Source organism: Polistes canadensis, unplaced genomic scaffold (genome assembly GCF_001313835.1).
Source record: "Polistes canadensis isolate GaletaPanama2010 unplaced genomic scaffold, ASM131383v1 scaffold_96, whole genome shotgun sequence".
Lineage (NCBI taxonomy): Eukaryota > Metazoa > Arthropoda > Insecta > Hymenoptera > Vespidae > Polistes > Polistes canadensis.
In genome coordinates, this window is record NW_014569643.1 from 138590 (window position 1) to 160893 (window position 22304).

At 29.4% G+C, this 22304-nt stretch overlaps 2 protein-coding genes across 11 annotated transcripts; both read right to left on the bottom strand.

The window, feature by feature from the left end:
- Positions 1–31: 31 nt before the first annotated feature.
- On the bottom strand, positions 32–4098 carry LOC106787267 (phosphatidate cytidylyltransferase, photoreceptor-specific). 3 transcript variants are annotated; one of them, XR_001381766.1, is made up of 12 exons: positions 3429–4098; positions 3177–3215; positions 2784–2908; positions 2611–2707; positions 2364–2540; positions 1823–2025; positions 1564–1720; positions 1335–1487; positions 1125–1256; positions 900–1034; positions 554–755; positions 32–219 (listed from the first exon to the last, which is right to left on the bottom strand). XR_001381766.1 is itself a non-coding variant. In XM_014749481.1 (11 exons), exons 1-11 carry the CDS (start codon positions 3498–3500, stop codon positions 666–668), a joined length of 1380 nt encoding a protein of 459 aa, XP_014604967.1. In that variant the 5' UTR covers positions 3501–4098; the 3' UTR covers positions 278–665. The 3 variants fall into 3 exon arrangements, 2 of the variants coding, with proteins under 2 accessions (XP_014604967.1, XP_014604968.1); XM_014749481.1 differs by lacking the exon at positions 32–219 and having other exon boundaries at positions 278–755; XM_014749482.1 differs by lacking the exons at positions 32–219; positions 3177–3215 and having other exon boundaries at positions 278–755; positions 3429–4093.
- A 3619-nt stretch (positions 4099–7717) lies between these two features.
- LOC106787262 (kinesin light chain) lies at positions 7718–21847 on the bottom strand. Of its 8 annotated transcripts, XM_014749468.1 has the most exons (9): positions 21525–21847; positions 21076–21447; positions 13516–13882; positions 13257–13422; positions 12434–13149; positions 12109–12312; positions 12004–12015; positions 11581–11697; positions 10314–11428 (listed from the first exon to the last, which is right to left on the bottom strand). In XM_014749468.1, exons 2-9 carry the CDS (start codon positions 21090–21092, stop codon positions 11303–11305), a joined length of 1725 nt encoding a protein of 574 aa, XP_014604954.1. In that variant the 5' UTR covers positions 21093–21447; positions 21525–21847; the 3' UTR covers positions 10314–11302. The 8 variants fall into 8 exon arrangements, with proteins under 8 accessions (XP_014604958.1, XP_014604959.1, XP_014604954.1 ...); XM_014749466.1 differs by lacking the exons at positions 21076–21447; positions 21525–21847 and adding an exon at positions 17224–17445; XM_014749471.1 differs by lacking the exons at positions 21076–21447; positions 21525–21847 and adding an exon at positions 17302–17437.
- Positions 21848–22304: the final 457 nt, after the last annotated feature.

Genomic DNA, 22304 nt, shown 5'->3' on the forward strand with positions numbered 1-22304 from the left:
TATATATATATATACATTAGTAATAATCGTTGAATGTCAATTATTTAAAAAATAAAAAATTACTCTTTAAGTCTAATAAGACATACTTGCAAAAATTGATTCATAAATGCGTAATTATTAGCAACTAATATATTGAGATCTGATAAATATAGATACCTGTAGTATTTAATTATACGATTGGATGGAAAAACATGTTCCCTTGTTGAACATTATTTGTACCTGATTAAAGAAGTAAATATATAATTATGAAGGATTTATATATGCAAAAGCTTATATAAAAAAAAAGAAAACTGTATTAATAAAAGGCAATATTCTTTGGCTTGTGCTACTAAAAAAGAAAAAGGTAGCATTTCTTAATAAGAGGCATGAATAGAATTAATTACAATATTTTGTCTAACTTATGCGGAATGCACACAGTCGCATTGTTTCATTTTTTTTTTATAACATAAAAATTCTTTTACGCTTTTGATAAGAGATTATAACAGATATTAGCTAACCTCCATTTTTACCGGTCAATCAATATCAATTGCACATCTTGTTGAATGATACTCACTGTTAAATGACAGAGTAATTATTTCTCTCATACATTCATTGTATGTGATGCTACAGAAATTCTTGTAATTATTATTATTATTATTATTAAGAAATGTGTATTCTCTTTTAAATCAACACATATTTATGAGACCTCTGTTTTCTAAAGAATCTTTTAAAGATTGAAACAGTTGTAACTGTTGTTCGGGTTTTAAACTAAAAACCTATAAATAAAAAAAAGCATGTATATAATTTTTATATTAATAAATAAATAATTAAATGTTAAAAATAATTAATAAGCAAATGACAAATGTACACACACAAAAAAGCATACTCAATAGAGTATGCTATTATTAGTTTCATTTTACCTGTTGTAAAAGTTTTTGAGGTGAAGCTGTCTGTATAAATGACGAAATATACACATTGACGAACGTTGCCATTAAATATTGGCAGTCAAATCTATCCATTATTCCACCATGGCCAGGAATGACATCTCCAAAGTCCTATATTTAAATGATTTATGTTTTTAATTAATATTCATATTATGATACAAATAAAAATAATGTAAAGTATTTTGTATCATTTTGAATTACCTTAATTTTGAAAGCTCGTTTGAAACCACTGGCAAAAAAGCCTCCAAATGGTCCAATGACTGAACTAAATATAGACATTGACAAAGAATGAAGTAAAAAGGGATATAAAGTCAAGGTCTCCTTTCCATTGATCTGCAAAAGAATATAATTGTGTTACACTATTTCAATTACTGCCATGGTTTTTTTTTCTTTTTGTTATAATAATATTACCATTCTTGTAATTACTTGTAAACTCTTTGGTAATACATATTCTTGCGGTTGGAATGAACTGGATGGTTCACAATCCATTGTCATCCTACCTAAAGCTTCGCTATATTCAATAGGACAAACGAAATAGCGATATTGGCACATAACATAGGACATCTGTAAAATAGTTATTATTGTTATTATCGTTATCAAAGAAACTATAAATAAGTATAAAAGTAGACTGTCTTATCACCAATAATCCAAGGATAACTGTTGAAACACCACCACCTATGAAACCTTCCCACGTTTTCTTTGGAGACAATTTGATCAAAGGCGTTCTTCCAAAAAAGAATCCAAACATGTAAGCCATGACATCGTTTATAACTATCATACTCACTGGTACGATAAACCTAAATGAATACATCAAAAAGTAAAAAAATATTTTATTAATAGATTATCATTAATAAAAAAAAATAAATTAATGAGATAATTATTTGAAATAACATATTTACCATATTAATCCTTGGAAAATATTTTGTATTATGAGATAACTTTGTGTCACTACTATTAATAGTGCGACGTGTGTCCATGCGAACAAAGAAAATTGTTTCATATAATATTTCTTTACGAGCGACAGTACAAACCATACAAAACCGATGATGTAGAGGCAAAATGAAATAAATCGATGATATGTCACTAGTACGCGTAAATATTCCTAAAAATAAAAATGGACATCATTATTGTTAATATAGTAGCAATTAATATTCAAGCGATGCTATTTACATTATGCTTTTCATTCTTTTTACATAATTCATTTCTATTTATATAATTGATTCGCAAGGAATTTAATGCGCACCATGGAAGCCTCATTGCGTTGTAAGAGAAGCCACACAAAGTTTCTATAGATCTTATTATCATAGTAGCTCTTTTATTGATTTAGTGTCAGAGTTTGTGTGTATATATATATATATTTATAAAATTTTATTTTATAAGTTATATGTAAAAGATATATATTTTATCAAATTGAATATATATAAAAGTAAATATATTTACCGTTTGATTGATCACTACTCCAAAGTAATCCATTAAATTTTCCCCGTAGAAGAAATAATTAGAAGTTATCAGAAAATACCAGGATAGCGATCTGAACCATGGTAAACCATGAATTCTATATACCGCATATCCAATATTAATGATCTCTTCGAAACATTTAACTTGAACTATTAATGTCTGTAAAAATAAATCAATGTATAATGAAATAACATTAATTACCTTAGTCTTGTTAAAAGAGAATATTTACCGTGATCATAAGTACTAATGGCCCGCCATATATTATAAAACCAAATACAGCTATCATAACTGACGTTGAAATACTTCTGATGATCCAATTTTTCCAACTGAAATAAAATAACAAAATGACATAATAATTTTTGCTCAATAAGAAACTGTAACTAAAAGTGCATACAAACTGACCGATCTGAAAGACCAGAAAGAACAGGGTTTAAAAGTTGGGGAGTATGATGCGTTCCTTGCGGCAAAGTTTTTGATAAATCTTCCACTTCCAACTTGGCATCATCCTCCGATTCAATTTCTTCTTTCTGTTAACAATATCAGATGAAATATAACACATTGATATGTAATTGAAAAATGTAAATAAGTTAGAGAAGAAGAAATATTTTCTGGACATTGTCAGCAAATAAGGGAAAATACATAAATAATAAAATAGTAGATAATTAAACATAACATATTAATAATAATAATAATATAAATATAATAGATAATTAAAAAATGGCATTTCTTTTAATTAATATGCCACAGGGGTAATCCGATCAATGGAATATACCAATGTCAAATAATTATACATACTAGCGGGGGCAAAGAATGTTGACGTATCCCTGTTACTAGCTGTCAATAATACATATTTTAATCAATTAAAAGAACATGTTCAATTGTCCAAATTATTCTAATAGAATTGTATTCATTATTAAAAATCGATAAAATAAAACATTGATTCGCTTATTTGGTCGGAATGTACGCAGAATTATATCTAGAATAAAAAAGAAAAAAGAAAAAGAAGAAAATAAATAACAACAACAATGTGATAAAAAACATTTTCACCTGATCATCGTTGACATCCCGCGTAGCTGCGGACGACGTATCTTCTACAGTTCTTTTACGAAGTTCTGACATTTCTTACCAAATACTATCGACACGATTACTGATTAATTTAAAATCAAAAGGAATACTTAAAACTTATATATGTTTATGTGTGTATGACGGTTGATACGAACGATACAACTGCATATTTCTGTATGCATAAAATGATCATTAGTAACTAAACTGGGCGGGCGTCACGAACTGTTCGCGCGAATAAAATACCAGATTAATGCACCGACGTCTCGTCCATTTTCGGATCCGATCGGTAATCTTCGGAAAATCGATAATTAAAAAAAAAACGAAAAAAGAAAGTAAGAGAAGAAGGCCAATATGGAGAATTTACAAGTACCAACTGTTACTTGAATGTTATTCAACGAGCAGCAAATCAATCCTATTGCATATTCTGTTTAGATATTGGCTGTACAATGATGACCTATCTTGGCGCGAATAATAACAACCAATAAAGAACCACTGATATCCAAATTTAGTCTTCCAGTATCCAGCCAATGAAAAGGCAGAGTTATTTAAGGGATATTTATGCAATTATGCGCACACACATTCACGCACACACACACATGCTTGATTAAATAACTTGCAGATTATTTCTAAGTCTAAAAAAATGCTAGAAAATTGTATGATTAGAATAAATTATTAATAACGTCAAATATTATGCTAAAAGTTTGTAAGATTGAAAAATATTAATATCGTTAATATAAAATATTGTAGAATAAAAAATATAAACTTTTTCCATTATATATTTAATCTAATTGTAAAGTTCATTTTTAATTGTATCATTGAAATGTTTAATTTATTAATCTTACCTGTTTGTTTTTTCTTTTTTTCTCTCTCTCTCTCTCTCTCTCTCTCTCTCTCTCTTTCTCTCTCTCTCTCTCTACTTACTATAATTTTTATCCATCTTCGATGATCTAACGTTCAAGAACTTTTACAGCATCATTTGATACTAATTATAGTTCAACTACGTTACCAACGTACAGATCTTTCATAGTTTACTTTACTATCGTCTTATATTTATTTATCTTGTTAACAGATGTCGTCATTTCCAGATTTGAAAATTTAATTGAATCCTAATTTTGATAATTTTTTGTTATGTACTAGTTTTTAAATCTATGTTTAGTGTACGTTACTAAACGATAGTAAATTACATAACGTCAAAAATTTAATTAGCATTTTATGTCGAAACAATTAATAATTATATTCAATGATCGATCAACATATTAATGTATTTACTGAAAATAATGATTTATATTAAAATTATTATTGATAAAGTTTTGATTTCAATTTAATTGATAATAAACGAAAATTCTTATCGAAATTCTGATTTTAATGAAAAATCATTTAAAAAGTATATTTTTAAATTAATTATGTACGTTTTGACAATATATTATTAACGTAACATGTTTTTTTCTTTATAATTCGGTAATATATAGTATGGACTTTATTCGAAAGATTCACAAATGCGCTGCTTTGAGTGCCCGTACAAGAAACATTTTTTCGCGCGTACGCAGTATAAAATAATAAAATATTAATTAATGAAATACTTATTTCAAATAATATTTAAGTGAACTATGAGATTAACTGATTTAATTACAATATGCCATTCGGTAGGTTAATTGAACTTAATTGAATATTTTTTAATCGTAAAATGATCATAATGTTGTGTACATAATTTTTAAGGTTTTAAAAATATTTATACATATACATAGAATTTTACTTTCATAATTATGATCTCATATTTCATTACAAAAGCATCTTCTTTTTCCGGCTATTACATCGTTCAATGAATTTTATTATTAAATATTGTTACAATAGAAACAATGCATTTTTACAATAACTTTATATTATATACATTTTACACATATTGCGTATCAGGAAATTAAGGCTCGATCATCGTATGTATATTCTATCTTATAATACGATATTCTTATCTTTTTCTATCTTTATAATTTGTGACCTCGAAAAATTAATGTTAAAATAATTACTTTCGCTTTAATACCGCGAAAATTTGAAATATGATCGGTGACGTCACGTATGACTTATTTTCACGCGCTTATTTGAAAACAACCAAATCAGTAATATGTAATTCAAATAAATCTAATTTCTTGAAATATTCGATTCATTCTACAATCAATTCTGAAAAATAATGCTAATGAAGTTTATCATTTTTCAGTAAGCAGATATTGGATCATTTTTTATTCATCTTCAACGCAATAGTAAATGACAACATTTTGAATTTCTTCAAATATTCATGCACTTACAAGTAATTAGTGAATCATATATTTCATTATATCGCATGCATTTTATTTAACAAGACAGTATTAAAGGTTTTAAAATTTCATAGCGAATTTACGTGTTATTTGTTTTTGTTTTATATAATTGATTATATTATCTCAAAATTATTAAAATTTTCAATGCATATCTTTTTATTTTTATTTTTATATATTATTTGTTAATTGGGTTTTGCTAGGACAGGGTATGTGTACTTGATTCTTTGATAGATTATATGGGTAGTAATATAAGTTGTAATATTTATTATAAATCGGAACTTACATATTATTGAATAACAATAGTTGCACCTGAGAGCTACAATACTAAAATATTGTATTGTTACTATATGTATTCTTGTTAAAACGTTATGTATATATATATATTTATATATATATACTTGCAGATGGATGAGTAAGAATATGAATTTTTTTGAGTGTTAACTATTGTATCGCACATTCATTCTCAAATACAAAATAGTAAGAAATAGTTTTTTAGCTTTCTTACGTATTTAAATCCAATCGACTATTTAATTATGTAGGCGCAGTAAAATATCAATGCTTTTGCAGTATGATGTAAATAACAAATTTTATCAAATTAACACGGTATTAGTATAAATAATGCATTGTTATAAAATTGGAGTAATTAAAAATTACAACGTAACATATATATAGAAAGCAAACATTCAATAAAATATAGATTCGTACATAAATAAAATTGTTTATAATTATTTTTTCAATCGTAAAATGTTTCATTAAAGCAGCAGCGTTTATAAATTTAACATATATTTTCTGTTTTCTTTTTTTTTTCTTTTTTGTATTTATTCAACAACTATATATTCATATTAATTTTGTTTCTATTTTTTCTTCATGACCGATCTTAAATTGAGAAAACAAATAATATTCTTGTACTTATTTTTATATTGAAGTGCAGTATTTGTCAATTGAACAATACAGTGCTAATAAAATTGTAGATCGTCGTTCTACAATTTCACGTGAACACTTTTATGCAATTAAATTGATATACCACATACTAAACGTTTCAAAATCTAGGCCTCCGAGCTCTCAGGCGCATGATATCTGTCTTAAATGCATTGAGCAATTATATTGAGAGCACACGTAAAATGAATATCTTAAACGCAATGTATAAATTAATAAAATGATAATGAAATATTATGAAGTTAATATAATGAAAATATAAATATTTAATGAAAAGAAATAATTTTGTAAAGTGTATAAATACAATAATAGATCCATTTTAACAAAATTCTTTGCATTTAATTCCAATTACGAAATAACTAAAAGATATTGAAAATATCAGGTATACAAGTATATATAATATTTTGAAGTTGTCTGATGAAATATTAAAAAAGTAAAGCACCACAACAATAATGACAGATCTAATATAGTGTACATTAATAAGACCAATATATTCTTCGATAATAACTTCATACTGAATACAATGGGATAGTCATAATCACATAAACAAAACAAAGATTACAATTAACGATTAATGCAACAATATTATTTGCACAATCTCACATATTTTGATTACCACATTTCTATGGTATAATAATAGATGAATTTGATGGATTTAAATGTTCTTTGTTTTTCAATTTTTTTTTAAACTTAAAAATAATATGCCACTCACAGCCTATCACAAAGTTGGTGGCTTGAAATATAAATATATAATTTAATATATGTAGATGAAACGATTTTGAAGTAAATTTAATTTTTTTTCCGATAAATAATATTATACTACAGAAAACAGGACGATATATAAATTAAGTATTGCAGATATATACTGCATGTATATGCATATATAACTTTATGTTTATACATGCGGCATATATATGTATGCAAAAGAAACTTAAAATCAGTTTACTTCAAAAATCGTAAATAGTTGTGCCAATCCAGTTATAGTATAGATTTTAAATTTGTAATAATTAAAAATGCTCTGGAATTGTCTTTTTTTTTTTTTTAAATATACACTTTGATAGCCTTAATTATAATGACGGTATGCTCACATAATTCTACGTGCATAGAGTGTAATGCTACATGTATTTCAACTTTCAAGCGACATACAAACATTCCCTAAAGCACTGATTCCCTTTCAATTGAAGCTAGTTTATGGAATGATTATGCAATGTCATATAGGGCATGTATGAATAATGTAAGATATGTGTGCATACAACTATCAAAAATGTATAGAAACCGAATACTCTAATTATAACGCTTGTTATTGTTTAATCGTTTTATTAAATTTCTTAAAAGTTTGGATTTGGCCAGTATCATTGTCAATATTATTTTCTTTGATTCTGAGTGAAAATTAACTTAGTTTTGTATGCCAACATTACAGCTTGCATTTTGATTTAGATAAATGTTAAGCAGAGTGGATCGATTTACCTTGAAACTGCTATAACAATCATCAATTGCTAATGTAAAGCTAATATTTGAGATTAAAATGAACTTCACATAGTGCATCTGGTTAAAAGCAGCTGGAATGTGCCGTATATGTAAACGACCCAGACATAGGACATCAGTCAACATTAGGTGAAAATATTGCAGAGCCCTTATAAATTGCTTCATATTTATCACTTTAATTCTCTTAAATCATGTCCTTTATTGAGCACGAACTGAGTATTTCTGATCCTGTAACATAAAGAGTATTTTTTATATTAATTAAAAAATGGTATTGTACACACTTTGTAGTTTCATAATAAAATATAAAAATTATTCAAAAAAACATAAGGAGCAAAGGCTTTGTAATAAATTAACTTAAAAAATAGCCTATGCAGAATTTAGGTAAAATGATGACCTATGAATTCATGTAGTGAAAATGATTTCACTAAATTTATAACATTATATAATGTATTATCGAACCTTGTAAACCACCATTTATAGTAATTAATACTATTATGCTTCAAGATCTATTTATGTTATGAAGGTGATTATAGCTGAAAAAAATGCATTGTTTATATTAAACTACTGTGTGTGCATATAACAATTTTCATAAACAAGCATATGGCAAACAAACACAATTTTGCTATAATTAATCACTGTACTTAAAAGGATTTCACACTGCATACTTAATGATATATTCAATTTAAAAAGAATAATGTAGTTTTCAACAGCAGCAAACATTAAGAACAGCGATTAATAATTTATAACTACAATATAAGTAAAATAATAATATCTATAAAACATAAGCTCTTCTCTCTCTCTCTCTCTCTCTCATTGGTGTTAAAAAATCAGGGTCTGCATACTAGAAAAATAGAAGGAAAATGCAAAAATAGAAACATAAATAAAGATAAATAATTTTTAACTTGTGCATTATATAATGAGATAACAGTAAATATCCAATTCTACAAATACGCACCTGTTTTGTCATGCCCGATATATTTCCTCTGATGTCCACGCGTCATAATCCAGTGCAATCCATACCTAAGTTCTGGCCTGCAGTACTCAAATCAAAGCGAAACAAAACAACAACGCAGATATTCCAAAACAGTATAATAATAATGTGGTTAAACACAAATGCGTGCGAGGAAAATTAATGCAAGATTTAGTTATCTTAATATAACAAGTTTTCATACAAAAAATGATTCCTCCATATATAGATAGCTTCATACAAAACAGAAATAGAATGCACGTAACTCAAATATTGATAATACCATTCGGGATGTATGTAGCTCATACTCTTCTTTACAACATTCCTATACATGTATTACTTTGTGCTCCATTAGAGCTATTATTAAATATTATGTGATATCAGTCAAGTAACAAATTAAATTACTCTGTTAGAAAATAATTTATTTCTTTCTTTTTTATTTATTTATTAAAGTATCAAGGCACTACTTTTACTTATTACTCTCGTGTTTGTTAAAGTGATAAATTAAAAAGAAAATTACTAAGAATTAATTTATAATACAGCGTTTCATCCTACCTATAGGAAAGTAAAAAGATAATATAAGAATATTATTATATCGATATCATTCACCAGAACTCGGTATATGGTGTCTCGAATAATATAATAATTGGAAGAAATAGTTATTTTTATGTATTCTCCTGAGATTTTTATAAGCTACAGGCAAGAACAAAATTTTCAATTAAATTATTATTATTATTATTATTATTATTATTAATATTACTATTATATATATAGATATATATAAATGAAAAGTATATAATTAACTTAATAAATTGCACAAAATATTTTCTTCTTATTATACACATAAATTAATATTTTAAATATACAGCAATACAAGAACATAATTTCGAGACACCTTATATCACAAGACAATTAACAGAATACAATTGTGACGATGTCAATGTGTAAAATTCGAGAATAAAATTGCAAAGTTATTGTGTAGGAAGATTTAAAAATAGTTTCCTCAAGAGAGAATTCCGAGTCTAGGGAAGAATCAACTATTTTCAAAATGTATTAGAATGCCTAAATTCGAAACTATAAGATGAGAACAATTTTCGATAAAGTATATAAAACGAATAAATATAAAATTACATATAAAAATCCATAAACTTCATTTGGTTCATACTTTCTATGTTTTTTTTTTTACTTTTTTTTTTTGTAAATTATCTTTGCTAATCTATACCAAGCTATATAGTCGAGCAAAGCTGTTACTAAAAACTTCTATCTTTACCACACGTGTGTCATCATTCCACACTACTTTTGGTTTCACAGAGATAATCCGGTTATAATGTGTAAGAAATAATTTAAAATCTCTTATTAATAAGAAAAATTATCCTTAATAGAGAAGTTAACAATTATCAGCATATTAAAATAGAACATCTAAATTGTTTTTCTACCTTTTTTTTTTCTTTTTCTATTAAGGAACCATAAGGCGTGAAATGCAAATGACATTTAGTATTATTGTTTTATGAGATTAGATATTAACGTATTTCTATAAGACACATAATTTAAAATAATCAAATATATATTATATATCATATCATATCAAGCGCCTCAGATTAAAAATATCTTTTTCAAACGTTATTTATGATGTTCTCATATTTACGTTAAAAAAATAAACACAAGGCGTTATCACAGTTAAAGATTGGAAGTAATTAATAACGCTTCATTGTTTTCTACAATGTATATATGCATATATCCGATGTGAACGATGAAAATTGATTGCACTGTATTTTTGTGACAATACATTGCAAATTATAGAGAAGAAAATAGGTACTGACGTTTCTCTAGTTGAATATTAATGCAAGTGCAATGAAACAGTGCCGAGAAACACAGAGAAATACACACACACACACGTATACAGCCAGTTGTAGATGTCCCTAAAAAGGCAACTCTACGAGACATAATAATATGTATATCGCACGATTATAGTATCCTTCAGCATTTTCGAATACAACGTGATATTTGTAAAGTTTAAGGATACCTAAAATAAAGGAATCCCCTTAAATATTGAATTGCCCTCCTCTTTCCTAAGAATATAGATATTCAGCAGTACTTTTAAATCTGCGTACATATTAGGGGAAAAAATCAGTGACAAGCGATACTACAAACGGACAATTATCCTACGTGGAAGAATGAATCCCGAAAGCTTGAAAGATCTTGTTTTTAAAACCGGGTTTGTTAGGACTAGCGTCGTGGTGGCCAGATTGTCCTTCATGTAGCGCCCTTTGCACCAGTGGCAGCGAACCCTGTGATTGTGTGTTGTATCGCCAAATCGTCACAACGGGCCGGATAACGAAAAAAGAACAAAAAGAAAGAAGAAAAGGATAGTAGACAACTAATGGTGTGCTACTACATGCAGTGCAACCGATGATTTTTAACTTGTCTTAACACAACCCACCTCGTCGTGTTGTTCGTGTTCGCTATTAGCAAAACTCGATCGTGATCCACGTCTAGTTGTTCCTTTTTCATCTCCTAATATTTGAGCCACCTTAGCTTGTTTCACTAGATCTAATGCCTAAATACAAAGAACAAAAAAGATTGTCTTTTATGGTACCCAAATAAGTTAACTAAAAAATAAATATTTCGACAAAGGGAACATTTAAAAAGTAGAATATTCGGACATAAATCAAAATTTAATATTGGCAGACAAAAAAATAATAAAACTTTAACATTAATATCTCTAAATAAATTATTTCTATTAATTCAACTGTAATAATGATCTTTTGCTAAACAACTTTTTGCTAGTAAAGGGGATGTATGATAGCTTTTACATTAATAAGAAATACTGATAATAAATATTCTTAGTGAACAGCTTGCTCACCTGCTGTACTGGCTGCATGTAAAATAGACAGGTACGTTTCATTAACAAATACAGTTAAAGATTTTCTACTGTACTGTAATAATAAGGAAACAAATAACAACTCACCTCTTTTCTTGATCTGAAGGCACAGTCTTCAAGAGTTTCTGCAGCCTCGTATTTGCCTAATCTTCTATATAGGGAACTAAGATTTTTCAATGTAGTTGTAACCGTTGGGGAATCGACCTTAGCCGCTTTATACCATCCACCATATTCGCCGTAAGGAGTATTTTCTTTATTTTTATGTTTATTTTCTTCTCGTTCTTCCGCAACCTTAGGTATAATAAATCGAGAATATATATATATATATATGCGTATCTTTATTCCATATGGACGTATAAAGTTAAAAGTAAACGAAAATAAATGAAATTAGAAAATATTTCTTAATCTCTACCTGCCAAATAGGTTTATTATCTTCATCAATAGCACCAAATTCTTTCTCGTGTGCTCTAGTCAATACTTGTTTGTATAGAATTTCGGCGCCCTTATATTTGCCTTGTTTCAAATAACAAGAAGCAAGATTATTTTTCGTTTTTGCCACATTAGGATCATCTGGGCCAAGCTTTGCTTCGTATATTTCTAAAGCTCGCTGATAATAACGTTCCACCTCTTCGTATTTTCCTTGATTTTGACATAATAATGCGAGATTGTTTAGTTGTTTAGCTACATCTGGATGTTCAAATCCAAGAACGTTTTCCCGAATAGCGAGGGCTCTCTTACACAATGGTTCTGCTTCATTGTACTTTCCTCGCTTTCCGTACAAAACTGCAAGATTATTTAATGTTGCAGCAACCGCAGGGTGATTTTCACCAAGTGTCTTCTCCCTTATTGCTAATGCATCATTTAAAAGATTAGCTGCTTCTTTATATTTATTTTGATCTCGATATACCAATGCTAAGATATTTAACATCGTTGCAACATCGGGATGATCATGACCGGAAGTTTTTTCTAAATCCTCCAGTGCTTGTTTGCACAAAGGTACAGCTACTTCATAACGTCCTTGACTTGCATATTGTATTACCAAATTGTGCAAAGTACGCAAGCGTGCTGGTATTTCATATCCAGCATTGACTTGCTGTGCGAATTGTGATGGCGGTGTAGGTGATATCGCTATAAACAACAACAACAACAACAACAACAACAACGTGAGATTTAATTAAATAAAGCAAACAAGATTTGTAATTAGGATCATAAGAAAAAGAAAAAAGAATACATACATTTACTGTTTCGGTCATCTGCATCATCATCGGGAAATAGATCAACTACAGGATCATCTACCGGTCTATCCTTAGCATTTTCATCATCCGCAGAAGGATCAGGATCATATTGTCTCATACTAGTCATAAATTCCAAATGCTTCTTTTCTTCTTCCAATTGAGCAACCTGTGTCAAAATGAAACGCAGATTTGTTTTAACGCTTGTCTCAATTATAAATTATCAAAAATTATAGACACTTACATACATTTGAAAACTTACCGCTTGTTCGCTAGCTTGTAATTTTTGTTGCGTTCCTGCCAACTCATCTCTCAACCATGCGTTCTCTTGACACAATCTTCTAACTTGTGTCCTAAGTTTTTGCTTCTCTGCCTCTACCATTTGCAAATGACTAGCCAATGCCATCATCACTTGAGCTTCTCCCAAACCCAATTCTATCATTTCGATGTTCTTCGATAAAAGAGTGGATTTATCTCGAGCAGCTGGTGCTTCTTGTGATTGCAATCCTTGTAAGAGGCCGCTGTGTTCAACCCGGAGAGCCTCCAATCCCTGGGCCACTGTACGTGCCCCAGCCATAATTTCTTCCTGCGTCATGGCCGTCATCCTGCCAATAGTTTCTATTTTCTTGCTATAAAATAATAAATAACATTGTAATATTTAATATTACAATATATGACTCTATCAAAGCAAAGAAAGCAAAGAAAGCAAAGAAAAAAAAAAAAAAAAAAAGAAAATAGAAAAAGATAGTGTGCAAAAATATTGAACTAGCATGTTTAATTCAGCAACTGTTCTCGCATTTTGTTAAAAATGATCGCATTAATGTATAGAAAAAAAAGCAAAGAGATTTTTAATAAAGAAAGAAGATAAAAAAAAAAAAAAAGAAAGAGAAAATAACAGACACGCTACATCAAATTTGAATGAATTCTAAATACGAACGAAAGGACGGAAGTCCTTTACTGTAGAGAAGAAGAAAACGACATTGTAAGAATGATTAAGCTGCCACGCACAAAAACAGGTTCGCTCGAGGTAAACGCTTCTTTTACGAGCCAGTTAATTAATCGTATTTAAAAATAGGAAACCACAAGTATTCTTGATCGATGAAAAGAAAAGAGAGGACACGAGCAAACCCAAAGGATGAGAAAGAGAGAAAGAGAAGAAGATATTGAAGGATAGACAGAGAGGACAAAGGTAGACTAACAGAGAACAGTAGATATCGTCGCAGTTGGCGAGTCCAACGAAGGCCAAGAATGTCTTTGGAAGGTCGGAACTTTATGAGAAAAGGGATTACGACGAATTCGAAAATGTCCAACTAATTGTACCTCTTATTGGAATGTTATCGACCAAAGATGATAACCGAAGTGTCTTGGCAAAAGTACGATTATAAGAAAAATAATCTAGATAGGAACTTACCCCATGTCAGGGCCGCGTTAAAAGCTACGGAAATCAATGGCTCAATATTTCCACGCAAGCGCAACATCTCGGCTGCCTTGCACTTATGCGACGCAGCATACATATAGATATATGTATATTACACATATATACGTATATCCTATGTATCTATATACGATACATACATACATACCAAAAACGCATTATATACATACGTATACAGATGAACACACAAAGAGAATAACAGGGGGAGGGAGAGAGAGAGAGAGAGAGAGAGAGAGAGAGAGAGAGAGAAGCAAATAGAAGAGACATAAAATATAACTAGGAAAGCTAAGGAAAATAATAAAAGAGAAAGAGAAAGGCGTCAGTTTATATCGAAGAGAAAATTTCTAATGAAAATGAGATAGGAGAGATCGATCTCCGGTTAGAGTTACGAGAGACTAAAGTAATAGAAACGATGAGAATGTCTTTCTCTTTTTCTCTTCATGTGTAGTCTGTATAATAAGGTCAGTTTTCGTTGGTTTATGGGTATACCTATTAGATAAACCTTGACCTCACGCAATTCCTTCTATAGTATATTGCTTTTTATTGTATCGGAAATAATTCGTATTTTCCGGGTAAAGGAATAGATCGTTAGGTATATCGATAGGCAACGTTTCGATAAAATCGATCGAAAGTACTTTAATTCTTCGTTGGAAGTCTTTCAGACGGTGTATTTGTTAAAAAAGGAACATACAAAATAAAGAAGAAATCATAACAACAGCACGTTTCTCTCCTGTCTCGCCTAATAAACAAGGGATTATACTTTCGTAAGAAAAACGTGGAGATTTTAAAGCATTCTCTTGGAAGAGAATGGGAGAGAGAGAAAGAGAGAGAGAGAGAGAGAGAACTACTCTTTTTCGCTGACATAAGAAGGGGTTTACTTTTCATTGAAAAAGTACCGTAAAAACGCGACAATTCGTCAGCGAAAAGTCAGCGTCCGTTAATAACACGAGGAGAGATTAAAAATGCGTGTCTGGTTAATGAGTTCGCATTGAAAGATCTCCCTCCCCTCTCCCTGTTAGATCTCGTTTCTTTTTAAAAAGCCTTGCCTTCTTGCGCATTCACCCAAAACGTGTTTGGGACGCGTGAAAATCAGAATATAAATATTATCCAGCCTAGTATAAAAGTTTATTCGATCTTCTTCTTCTTCTTCTTCGTCGTTCTTCGGGTGAAAGCTAATTTTATTATTATTATTAATATTATTTGATTTTTTTTTTTTTTGTTTTTTTTTAAAAAGAATTTTATTTACGAATCAAATCGAAATTCCGTCCTCCGACCGTGCCTTTGCACATCCCCAATTACGAATAATATTCCTATGTTTGCTCGTATCACACGATTTGATAAAAGTCTCTTAGAAAGAGAGAGAGAGAGAAAGAGAGAGGGCTCTTCCAGTTTTGATTTTATCTATTTAATGATTTTACGTATGTTTTATTATTAGAACTTTGATAAACTGCATCGTTGAAATTTTTTTAAAGAGAAATACAAATAAAAAACAAAGTAATCAAGATTAGAATCAAACTCGAAGGTTATTTATCGCATGTTTCACCGTCGTAACTCTGATCGATCATTTGTAATCTTATTAAATATTTCTTATTGTTCCTGTTTAACCATTCCAACAATTCGTATGATATACATACGTATGAAGAATATTCCTACTTATTTTTACGTAGATAACAAAAAAAAAAAAATAGTTTTAATGGAAAATTTAGAAATAAAACGAAGATATTTTTCTTTCTATCTTCGATTAATTTTTCTTTTTCTCTTTTCTTTTTTTTTTTTCTTTTTTTTTTTWTTTTGAAAGAAAAATTTGACAAACGTTAAGGATCGAAAAGAAAATTCTCGCAATAGGATTAAACGATTAAGTGCATAAATTTGAATTAACCCAAATGAAAATCTTTATCGGATTTAAATCAGGAACGAGTCGAATGCTGGTGTATTTCACCTTCTGATCCATGCACCCGACAACCTTTCTCGTAATAAAACGTATTACAAGAACCTTTTACTCCATTAACTTTCTCTTATTTTAACTTAAAGTTAAATCCCTAATTTTATTTAATCTAAAAAAGAAAAAAGAAAAATCTATTTCTAATGAAACGCGAGAGAAAGTATAATAAAATTGGTTATCTTTTCTTGTGTGTTTAATACAACTCGTCCTTAGGATCATCGTAGTAGTCTTTGTCGTCGTCGTTGTCGTAGTTGTTGGGTTTTATCATCCTACCGGCTTTCTCTTCTTTCGGATACGAGGAAGAAGATGACGCGCTATTATGGTTGGCAGGGAAACGCAGTGAATCCGCATGATATCAACCACCGACACGGTGTTTCCTTTCATCGTCTTTACGAACAACGATACATTGCACGCATTCCTTTTCTCAACCGACTTCGAGAACGAATAACGAAATGAACAACGGACACGATGGGATTTAAATTGAAAAAAGGAAAAAATGAACAAATAAAAATAGAAAACTTGGCGAAAAGAAAATATTGCTAAAGAATCTAACGTAAACGAAAAGGACTAGATAAATAAAACGATCTACTCACATTCTATAAGCGTTCAGCGTTTTTGACATATGTGTTCTACCCATCGGTAATGTCGGATTGATTCCCTTCAGACCTTACCTATTCCGTATAAAAAAGATAGATTTTTCTATAACCACCGGATTCCCTTCGTCGTCTTTATTCTTATAAGTAAGAAACAGTAGTAGAAATATAAGTAGAATGATCACGAACAACTAAGACAAATATTGTCACCGTACTTTTTAATATACGAATCATTTATGATGATGATGATGATTATTATTATTATTGTTATTATTATTAATGTTATTATTATATGATTTTAACAGGACCGTTAATTCTTATTAGAGCGTAGAAAAATATATGTATGTATATGTATATATATATATATATATATTATTATCTAGATTTGAATCACGGAATCGGACTTTACTGGTCCGCGTTAAAGTCTTCACTGAGGGTTAAGCTTTGGCTTTCCACCCTCTCTTTCTCTTCGTTTCACGGGGGTGGATGAGGAGAGTAGTGAAATACGCTTGCGCGAAACCCCTTCTCATAGTCGACTTCCTATAGGCTGGGTTACACGCAATCTAACATTGCTGCGATGTCGAGAGGGTGCAACGAGATATACATGAATGGCGTGCCGGTTTTCTGAAAAACACAATATGTACCGCCTATTTCCTGTCCTTCGGTAAGAATCAACTTGGGGATATGACAATAAGAACGTTACTTGGTCACTAGGAACCTTTACGAAGGTAAAGGGCAATCATTCAAGGGACTATTCAAAGGACTATTCAAGGGACTATTCAAGGGGACACTTGTGATATCCCTTATTTTTTTCAATACTTTAAGAAGATCTTTTTCACTATTATATTTCTACAATACAACGATGAAACTCAGAGTGTTTTTTTAAAATCAAATTTCAAAATCTTTTGACGATAAATTTTGTTGTTGAAAGTTATTTGTGTATAAGTTGTCAGATCCTAGAAATTATAATGAAAATAATTCCAATATTCTTATGTAATACATAATAAAAAAGAAAAATGAAATGATCAATGAACGGTTTCATGTTTCAGAAAATACTAATCAGAAATCAATACTAACGTCATAATATTGATTAAAGCAACTCTCTCTCTTTCTCTCTCTCTACCATACCATGCAAAAATGTCTATCATCTAAAATCCTATAACCATTTTAATCTCTTTCTCTCTCACCCATTAATCTTTTTATTCGATCGGACGTTGAACGTGTTTACCTTTACCTTCATTCTCGGAAACCTTGTATATAAGATTTCATTTTATCGTGTTACACTAAAACATTTATTTTTTATTCTTTAATACAAAAAATACAAAAAAGTTGATAAATAAAATATAATTGGTTTCAAAAGTAAGTATAAGAGATACAAAAATGAAATGAAATTTAAATACAAAAATACAAAATTCCATCAAAGTCGGATTATAATTTTTGTATTAGATATACATACTTTTGACAAAATAATATATTTCTATTTCAAAGGAAAAACTTGTGTTATTTTAACACAGAACGGACATATCAGTCCTACTTCGACGCTTGGCTGGCTACGTTTTAATGTTAGTTTCTATCTTCGACCGTGCTAATTGGAAAGCACTTTGTACTCGAGTGCGTTCTTCCGAGTTTACCAGAGAGATAGTAACCCTTGCAATCAACAAGAATCCACTTTATGAAATCAAACGGGAGAGAAAGAGACTTGTTGTTATGTGCCAAAGTTAATGAGGAAGAATTAATTAAATTTGATCAATAACAAAAATAAATAAAAGGAAAAACAATACCAAAGTTAACATTATTTTTCATCTCAAATGTTTGATAAGCATAAAAATTGTTGGCTCATTATACGTATAGATATAATAATCTATCATTCTTTTTTTATTTTCTGAAACATAACGATCGTTATTAAAACATTATGATTACGGTGAAGGTAGAATCTCTTTAGTAGTGAAAAATTGCAACGTATCGTTTTCGCAATTCTCCAAGCTACGAGGGAGATCCAGTTGGTCTGGTGTAGTCGATGAGTCATAGTATGACTACGATGCATTCAGAATGATATGCCATGTGCTGTGCTGTGCTGTTGCTTGCATGTTAGAGAAACTAAGAACCGTACACCATCGTCTTGTCTTGTCTTGTCTCTTTCTTGTGTGTACGTAGTATTAGTGCGGCGAACTCGGTTTCTCGAATTTAGATTCTCGGGAATTTTCAGAACGACTACGATTTACCGAAGGGATGGAAGAAAACTCTATTAGTAGTATTATTTCGTTTAGTCGAACTAAGGCACATTCGTATCTTTTTATATTTGAATTTTATATATTAAATAAATAATTATTATATATTATTTATTTATCATGGACGACGAGAAATTTGTTATTTGTTTAAGAACATTTATTTTAACATTGTAATTGTAAATTTCTTTAATAGGATTTGTTTAAATTCATTGAACACACTTGTACGTGGGCAGAGGCCTTAAAGAAAATATACAGATAGGTACATATATACAAAAAAGAGTTTTATTTTAAAATAATTATTATTAATTTTTAGAATGTGATAGAGGCCACGTAATTAAATAACTTTCCCTAATAAAGCTATCAATTACATTTGATTGAATACTTAGAAATAATTATTCTAAAACACCCTCTGTGTATATACACAATATATATATTTTAATTTGATAACCATATTTATCTTTCATAAGGGGATAGATTTCTTTTTCCATTCGAGTATTGAACCGATCCTATTTTTCGATCAATCCTCGTCAGGTATATAGAGTAAAATAGATGCTTACGTCACTGATCGGAAGAATGGATTACGTTATTCGCGAGACACGTTGGAAATAATCAATTGAGAATGTCTTTTTTTTTTAATACATTATTTGTTATTTTTTCTATTCATTTTTTTTGTTTTTCTTTTTAATAAACAATCGACAACATTAACTTGCCGAATGTATATTTAATTACTATCTTTCATATATGATTAATATTATAAAGTGAATAAAATAAATGATATTTATATATGATCCTAACATGGGGTGAAAGTTAGCAATGGATATTAAACTGCTATATTAATAAATACATTCATGCGTTCATTTAAATTCATCAAGCGATGATACTAGTACCATACGTTCAACTTATTTCATTTATGTCTATGGTTTCTTTATTAAACCGTTAGTCTTATTCCTTTGCTAGGACAGAACTGTTCGCAGAGTTTACTGCAGACGGTAACATCTGATACTATTTAATATTATGCGAATCAATATAAAAATAATTATAAATGAAAAGGAGAATATATGTTAGGATGTAATAACTACAAAGATATTCAAATATGCCAAATTCTCAATTAATATAAAATTGTATCCAATAACTGTAATCGCTTTTAGCAAATAAAAGATTCAATATTTTCAATAACTTTCATTCAAGTTATGCGAAGAAAAGTAATTTTGATATTGTACACACATTTCTATTCTAAAATATTATTAAATATCAATTGAAAATGAATTATCAAATATGATCACAATGACATATCGTTAGTACAAAAGTTCGAAAAGAAATAAAAGATAATACCAGTGAATCTGATTCTTTAAGAAATAAACGAAGATGATAGAAGTTGTGGTCACGGTAGGTGATTTTTCATCAATGGTGCACTATAGAAATATAACACGGTAACGAACGAAAAGTATTAACTTCCGGTTACACCTGTTAGTTCAAAAAAAGGCGTGGCTATGGATAATCGAAAGTAAAGTTTTAAATAAAAATGAAATATTTAAAAAATGTACTATTTTAGAAGGAAGAAGAATAAGAGTAAACATTGAGAGAGTAGTAAAAAAACACATAGCCATATGTACACTGAACTTACTCTTGAGAACGGTCCATGCAGGAATCCTCCTTCACTCTCAATGTATCATCCCACTATCATAAAGATTATCACGATCCTTTCGTTGTATTTTTATCTTTTATTTTGTTTCCCCTTTAAATTCCTTCTTTGGACAAATTTAAATAGCGACGTGTCGTAGAACGTGTTCTAATTTTTCAAAAGATTGATAACGTTCGTAACCAAAAAGGAAAATGTAGATTACTTGACGTTATTTATTCCGTTCGTTTCTTCTATGGTAACGAAGAATTGTTACTGGTTGTACAAACGACGAAGAAGAAAATATACACGTAACAAATGATATTAATTCCATTCGCCTAGACGCGATATTTTAACCGCTTTTAACTTTAATACAAGCTGGAAACATTAAGATTTCCCTCTCTAAATATTTGTGATTTTAATTTTGTTTGATTTTATTTAATTTTTCGTTTTACCTGAAAACCATATCGAGACGGTCGAAAGCACAGGAGAGAGAGAAAATGTTGCATAGAGATTTCGGGCTCGACACGGTTCGCAAGCTGACGATGAACTAATTGTAAAATGGCGAGGAGTTCTCTCACTGTATAAGAACATGGACAATGATCACATATTTACCGGCACAATTTCTTCGAGATATGTTTGACCAGTTAACTTAATGTTTATTTTCCTATTCACTTTTAATCAGTCACTTTTAACGAATATCAAAAGAAAAGGGTTAAAATTGTGACAATAATTTTAAGAAAGATGATACCCCGTATTATACACTGTTGTCAACCAATTGTAAGATGTTACAACTATATAGAACGATGCGGTAGCGATCGCAGCGTTTAGTTACTATATCGGCATATTTTGATACTATTAACATCTATGAAAATTTATTACTATTTTTTTCTTTTTTAACGTTATGATCGTTGAATAACAAACATTATTTTTGGTAAATATTATTTTAGTGAAAATACTAATTAATAATACAATGATACGATGTTTTTTAATATTATTTTTTGAATAAGTTGGATATCTTGCTGCGATGCTATCATTGGTCAGAATGATTTTCTCGACCAATAAGAACCGTACGTGAAAAATAAATAAGTACTATTTAATTATAAATATTAGGCATGCTTTCAAGATTATAATTAGTTCAATTGAAATTGATTTGATGTTATATGTGTGTGAATATATTTGTAATATAATACAATATTATTATTATTATAGATATTATGAGAACATATATAAGT